The sequence below is a fragment of the Sorghum bicolor genome, chromosome 6, assembly GCF_000003195.3.
Source record: "Sorghum bicolor cultivar BTx623 chromosome 6, Sorghum_bicolor_NCBIv3, whole genome shotgun sequence".
Classification (NCBI taxonomy): Eukaryota; Viridiplantae; Streptophyta; class Magnoliopsida; order Poales; family Poaceae; genus Sorghum; species Sorghum bicolor.
The window spans coordinates 53,719,172-53,726,593 of NC_012875.2; the positions used below are offsets into that span (position 1 = coordinate 53,719,172).

At 44.6% G+C, this 7,422-nt stretch overlaps 1 protein-coding gene across 2 annotated transcripts; it reads right to left on the reverse strand.

Moving 5' to 3' along the window:
- LOC8056613 (dof zinc finger protein DOF4.6) lies at positions 1,451 to 4,961 on the reverse strand. 2 transcript variants are annotated; one of them, XM_021463913.1, is made up of 2 exons: positions 4,243 to 4,961; positions 1,451 to 3,265 (listed from the first exon to the last, which is right to left on the reverse strand). In XM_021463913.1, the coding sequence occupies exons 1-2, from the start codon at positions 4,264 to 4,266 to the stop codon at positions 2,174 to 2,176; spliced, it is 1,116 nt and encodes a 371-aa protein (XP_021319588.1). In that variant the 5' UTR covers positions 4,267 to 4,961; the 3' UTR covers positions 1,451 to 2,173. The 2 variants fall into 2 exon arrangements, with proteins under 2 accessions (XP_021319588.1, XP_002448355.2); XM_002448310.2 differs by lacking the exon at positions 4,243 to 4,961 and adding an exon at positions 3,631 to 4,234.

A 7,422-nucleotide genomic window follows, 5' to 3' on the forward strand; every position in this document is an offset into this window, starting at 1 on the left:
CTCTAAAGGCCCGATTGCTTTTCTCCGATAAAGTTTAACTTATATCATATCGAATATTTAGACATATACATAAAGTATTTACAAAACTAAAAACATAATTAGAAAGTAATTTGCAAGATGAATCTTTTAAGCATAATTAATTCATAATTAAATACTAATTATCAAATAAAACGAAATAATATAATATCTATTAAACTTTATCACTCCACCCAAACACTCCCCGAACCAGGCGCCATACTGCTGCCATTGCAGTACTAGACAGTGGAAAATGGTGTGGTACAGAGGTACAGGCTGGTTGGAAGTATCATGGTTGGAAGTATCATTGGGTGACAACTTTTTGGTGTGGGCAGGTGAACACTGGGCAAGTGTGAATGCTTAACAACAAACAAAAACAAATGATGAGTAAAAAGTTGGCATTCTTAGGTCTTGTTTACTTCCACCCAAAACCCAAAATTTTTCAAAATTCCCATCACATCGAATCTTTAGACACATGCATGAATTATTAAATATAGACGGAAATAAAAACTAATTGTACAGTTTGGTCGAAATTTACGAGACGAATCTTTTGAGCCTAGTTAGTCTATGGTTGGACAATATTTGCCACATACAAACGAAAGAGTTACTGTAGCAATTTTGCAAAAAAAATTGGGAAGTAAACAAGGCCTAAGGGACGGAGGGAGATCTCAGAAAGATGCACAAGCACTAAGATGAGCAGGGAGAGAGGGGCTAGCGTTGCACCTTTTGGCTTACAAAAACTATAAAGGTGGTACAAATGGGCCTTGTTTAGTTCCAAATTTTTTGGCAAAATATGAATAGTACCAATTTCGTTTGTATTTGACAAATATTGTCCACTCATGGCCTAACTAGGCTCAAAAGATTCGTCTCGTCAATTTCGACCAAACTGTGTAATTAGTTTTTATTTTCGTCTATATTTAATACTTCGTGCATACCTCTAAAGATTCGATGGGGAATCTGAAAAATTTTGCAAAATTTTTTGAGAACTAAACAAGGCCATGGCCTGCCCAGGCACTTACAGATGGCAAAACATATGATATAATAATACCTATATCCATGTGGAGAGAGAGGGTAAAGTTTCTTTAGGCAGTGGGGTGTTTGTCATACGTACATATTCTCCTGCTCCATCACCATGCGGCCATGCCTTCTCTAGCTTGCTCCTCCTTCCTGACCTGCACCCTCTCTCTCTCTCTCTCCTCCCTCGCTAGTGCCTTTCATGGCTGGAAGATTCTTGGTTTGGGAACATGGTGAGACATGACATCTCAGAGCTAGCCCTGCTACAAGAAAAAGGAGCGCAGGCAGAGGTGACAGATAGAAAAACAAGCTTGCAAAAGTAGAGAAACATCGAGCTAGCATCAAATATATACTGTACAGCACATTATTGTAGCTAGTTTAGTAGTATAACACTGTGAATACCAATAAAATATACATTACATGCGCTCAAAAACAACCTTTGTTCTCATAAAAAGTACTTGGTACTGTTATATATGGGCCTACTCCATCATAATTAAAGTAGCAAGTCAAAAACAAAATGAATATCTCATCTAGTAATTTGGATGAATACACAAACTTGCAAGTCCCCTTGAAATTAAGATCTACTAACTCTACACCAGTAGCTTCAAAGTTTTACACACTGCACCCGTTGTTGTGACCAACCAAACACACTGATTCACTAAACCTTGTGTCAGTGTGTGGCGTGAACACACTGATGTTTACCGTCTAACTTGAAGCCGGCCTAAAAACAAGCTTCCCAAGCCCTCGGTACTACAGTGAAGCAGCTACCATGGCAGATCAAGTGAAAGATCAGAAATGAGAGAGACGACCAAGAGATGTCGATCAAGCTATGTATCATCAAGACCCCTGAATTTTTGTACTCTCTGGTGTGTTAGAGCCCCCATTAAAGTCGATGGTCAGCAAAACACATGAACTCGCGACGGCGACGGCGACGGCGACGGCGAGAAGATGAAGAACACCACCAGAAACCAACACTAGGAAAGAGATCAAACACCACTTCCATGTCAGGGCGACCACCACCGATGCCAACCTCTTATTGAACCCTTGTCTCTACTGCATGCCTATGTCTCCAGTCGCCCATGCACGCTCGCACGGAGGCTCTGCATGAGCCATGCATGGCGCCGCCTCCGTGCATGTTTCTCCATTACCAAGAAGCGCCACTGCCGCCGATCATGCCGCTCCAGAACCCCGGCGTGTCGTGGCCGGCACCCGGACCGCCGCCGCCGTCTTGCTCCTTGTTGTGGTCAAACTGATTATGGTTGCTATTTCCATCGCCGGCGCCACCGGTTGCACCACCGGCCACACCACCACCTCCAGAGCTAACCGGCGGCTTCAAGTCCTCGAAGGGGAACAATAACCTGCCCGCGTTCTCCGTCACTCCCTGCAATCCCGCGCTGGAACCGTACCCCGCGGCGGCAGCACCGGACCCCGGCCCGTGCGCGTCCAGAGAGAACCCGAGCACGCTCTGCGACGGTGGAGGCGGCGGCGTGCGGAAGTCTCCGAGCGCGAACTCTGCCGCCGTGTAATCTCCTTGCATCTGCATCGGCATCTGCAGCGGCATGTAGCAGCCGGAGCTCCGCAAGAGCTCCATTGCCGAGAGCGCGCCGACCGCGGGGCCCGCGCCGCCGCCCCGGCCGTTGCTCGTCATCCCGCCGCCCGGGTTGCACACGTTGCTGCTCTCCAGGCTCGGGAACGCCGCGAACTCGGGGGCGTGCAGGCCACCGTGGTGCGGGAACGCTAGGTTGAGGTCGTGCGCGCCCTCGTGCGCCAGCTTCGGGTTCTTGGACGCCGCCGCCCCCTCCGCGCTGGCCATGGACGAGCTCGTGACCGAGGCGGAGGTGGAGGCGGACGCGGACGCCGACGACGAGGAGCGCTTGTTCTTGCGGGAGCCGCCGCCCACGGGGACGTTCCGGAGGGATCCGCCCTCCGTCCAGTAGCGGCGGCACGTCTTGCAGAAGTAGCGTGGCTGCTGGAGGCTGTAGTTGTTGTAGTAGCAGAACTTGGTGTTGGTGGAGTTGCACCGCGGGCAGTTGAGCGCCTTCTCCTTCTGCGGCCGCGCGCGCCGCTCGGTGCTACCCGCGCCTGCCAGCGGCGCCGCCGGCGCGCCACCACCGCGCAGGGCACCGCCAGGTGCCGGCGCCGGCGGGTTCGGATTATTGGAGCCTTGGCTCGGATTCGCGGCGCCCGCGTTGGCCGCCATCAGCATCTCCTCCATGGGCTTCACCAGCCCTAGGCCCTGATGAGGACACGCGCATGGTGCAGCAACAGCACATCATCAGAACGCAGAGGGATCAGCAGCACCAAGTTAGTTAAAACAACCACAGCAGCAAGAAGCAAGAACAAGTGAACAAAAATAGCAGCATGTGTGGGCGCGCAGAAGTGCAGATGCAGCAGGGAAGGAGGAGGGGGGAGCTGGATGTGGGGATGCTAGAATCTTTATGGCACAACTAAGAACCAAACAAATGGATACAAAGACAGATTAGAGAGAGGGAAAAAGAAAAAAAGGGGAGAGGAAAGGTAGTAAAGGTGATGAGGCAGCAGGCCGGGGAAGAAAAAAGATGAAGAAAGAGAAAACACAAGACACCACAGCACAAAACACACCTTTGCTGCTTGTGCTCTTGTAGGGTTGTGTGTTTCAGTACTACTACTGCTGCTGCTTCTGCTACACATCACCATGGGACGACATGGCTGCTCTTTTGATGCAACAGGGGGGTGGTGGTGAGCCGAGGAGAGAGAGAAGGAGAAAAGCCATGGAGGAGAGGAAACAAAAGGAGGATAAAAAGGATGATAGAGAGGAAAGGGGGATTAGAAAGGGAGGAAAAGAAAGGTGGTGGTGGTGGTGGTTTCAATCAACGATTAAAAGGGCTGGGGCAGGTAGTATAGCAGAGGGAGGATTAAAGCCACAAAGGCCTCACCTCCAAAGGCTACGGATGAGATAGATGCTGATGATGGAGTATGGTGCATAGATCTACACGAAGGATATAAAGGAAGAACAGAACCCAAGAAGAGACGGAAGCATGAGAGATCAAGGCCTGGTCTGCCCCCATCAAATAAAGCGCAGCACGCACCAAGAACAAGGCGCAGAGAGGAAGATGAACACCAACAGGATCGAGAACAACAAAAGCCAAATTCTCACAAGATGGTGCATATGGGCCGGGTATGTAGATGCATGTGGTGCAGAATTGATCTTTGCTTCGCAAGATAAAAATTTACCTGCTGCCAGTGGGCTGCATCCATGCAAGAACTCCAATTCCTTTGCTGCCCCCACAATTCTTTGCTGCTTCTCGGATGCAGCAGTGGTCCGAGGAGGGGAGAGCTGGAGTGGAGGGGAGGGTGAAGAAGACGACCAGCCTCCGCTGGATTTCTTGAGCAAAGCGGAGAAGGAAGAGAGAGAATGCCCTTGCCCTGTGGTTGGCCAGTGTGAGTGGGAATTATGCCTCCTCCCGGCCTCCCCTCCCTCTCCACGCTCCTCTCTCTTGCCCAATAGCCAATCTAGTAGTAGTGGATTCTTTTTTTAAAATATATTTTTATGCACCTCTCAGCTGCTCGCGTCGTCAGTGATTGGGAAACGAATTTGGAGCGCTGTGTTTGGCCTGCAATTGTGGCCAATTTTGGTTGCGCTGTTGATAATATGGGTAGGCAGCTGCAGCGAGAGCAGTCGCGCGCGTTCTTGCTGGCTCATGAGTCCGTGAGGTCCACAGCAGTCAACCGGCCGGGATTCCACACAGGAATGCGGAGGAAGCCACCAAGGGAGGAGGAAGCCCTGGGAATGGCAGTTTGTGGTGCGCAGGGCGGCGTGGCACGTGCGGCCAGCCCGGCTTTAATTCCCACCCTGGGCGTCACTGTTTAGTGCTGCTTTTCACGTTCTCCTTTTTCTTTCTTGGCACATGGGACATGGCACCTGCTTCTTTCATGTATTTCCGACTCGAAATTGTAAACCTTTTTCAGACATATAGTGTTTATTATATTACTAATACGTACTAGCATATTTGTAGACGTATAAAAAAATTATATGAAATATGAAAGAATCACATTGCATGCTCAAACGTTTTGATATGTACCACCTCTTATGAACTCTAATAATCATGTGGATCCTCTCAGCATTCTTGTCTTTGTTGTGTTGATCTCCTTATTTCCTCCATTTTGCTAATACTTCCTATGTTCTAAATTGTATGTCGTCGTGGCTTTTCTGAATAAATACATAAAATTGATTTACAATTTATAATTGAGTGAGTGTTTATCCTTTTCAGGATTTTTTATCTTATGATGTAGATGTCCTCAGTGACAGAAATAACAAAACATAATTATTGTTCAGGTAGGTGGACATTTCTTGCATAACCACCAAGCTTAAAAAGGTGGTACACAAGTTCCATTGGTTGATTTAGTCACATGATCATGTCACACCTATAGGTATACCACAGGTGCGTGGACCAAATAAATGTTTTGAGGTTTTCAACATAGTTCGAAATAACTTGCTAATTGTTTTTTTACTAGATAACTTTTTAAAATAAACAAATCGATTATCTGAGAACCGTTTTTTCTCTCTAAAATGTCATAGTCGAAATAAAGCATGGTGTGGTTGTTGCCAAAAAGATGCACGCCTACATATACACAGCGAACAACTTGTGTCAATGGAAGTGGATACCATCCAATGGTCCAACTTTGTAGAGCGTACCGTTTACCTTTAGGTCTTGTTTAGTTGCCGAAATAAAAAAATTTCAGTCACTGTAGCACATTCGTTTGTTTGTGGTAAATATTGTCTAATTATGGACTAACTAAATTCAAAAGATTCATCTCGTGATTTATAGGCAAGTTGTGTAATTAGATTTTAGTTTTAACTATATTTAATGCTCAATACATGTGCCACAAGATTTGATGTGACGGAGAATCTTGAAAAGTTTTTGGTTTTTAGGGTGAACTAAACAAGGCCTTAATATTCCCATGTTTTTTTCTCTATTGTTTTTTCACCAGTACGTAGGGTGCTTGTGTAACTACTCCATTCTTTCTCGAGTGTAAGGTATCTTAGGGTATGTTTTGATCTATGAGCAACTAAAGTTAGCAGGTGAAGATCTAAATATATGCATACCCCCTTTATCCTAAATAAGTGTCATTATAGTATCCATGTCAATCAAACTTTCTCAAGTTTCACTATATTTATAAAGTAATATTTATGTCTCTAAATAAACTTATATTATAAAATTGTATTCAACAATTTATCTAATAATACTAATTGTATACTATAAATATTAGCATTTTCTTGTTTATATTTGGTCAAAGTTAAAAGTGTTTGACTCCTTAAGAAGCGAGAATATGACACTTACTTTAGAACGGAGAGAGTATATGATAGCTATCATTGGGTGAGTTGCTAACAATTAATTCCTTGGTTAGAAGAGGGGTGCTAACAGTTTATATATATGCACGTCTAACCAACTATCTAGTTACACCTAAACACCCCAGTAATAATTAGCGGCTATATTAGCACTAGCAAATAAAAACGAAGCATGGATTCATTGTTCCATAAGTCGAGTCGCCCTAACTTGTATGGAGAAATATATGAACATCTACAAAAACGAACAAATGCAACATCAAGACATATATCATGGTTGATTTTGTCAAACTAATGATGACGTTATAAATAGGTGATTTATCGTGAGCATGTATGTTATAAGAAAAAAAAAGATGCTTTAGTGTATATTCACAACTTGTACAATTCTTGGTTGCTACTGCATATATAACTGTTGTGCGATCCGGGTGAAATTTTCCTTACCCCATACCTGAATTTTTAGTTGCATCAATCCTCCATAGAAATTACACCAAAATAATCATATTAAATCAAGTACAAATCGAGTGTAAATCAAACATAAGTTGTCGGTATGGGACTTGGGAGAGATTTTCACGTGAATCTTTAATCAGACCAATTCTAATTATAAATTTCATCAAAATAATCACATCAACTCTTGTACAAGTTGAGTGTAAATTTAGCATAAATTGACACTAGACAGTAAATAAAATTGGGTGTGTGAGAAAGAAGATTTTCACCCGAATCTTAGGTTTATTTCCTTTTCACCCATGCTATTTAGGAAGAAGAAAGGGAAGAAAAAGAAAACAGAAAATTCAGGTTTGGAAGATATCTCAAGCACGGCATAGCAAAACTGTATAATAAATAAATAAATATTGAAAAGTAGAGAAGCAAGTATGACGATTAGAAAAAAAAATAACTAGTGAGTGAAAAAACATCCCGTCTCATCCATCGTGTCTGTTGGGAGGAACCAATCAAGCCCATCTGGATTGCATCACTCCTCCAATCTGCTACATGCTCCATTTATCTCCCGACCATCCCGCGGTTTTCCCCTTGAAAAGTGTACCTGCTAGAACATCATCTTCAGCTTAAAA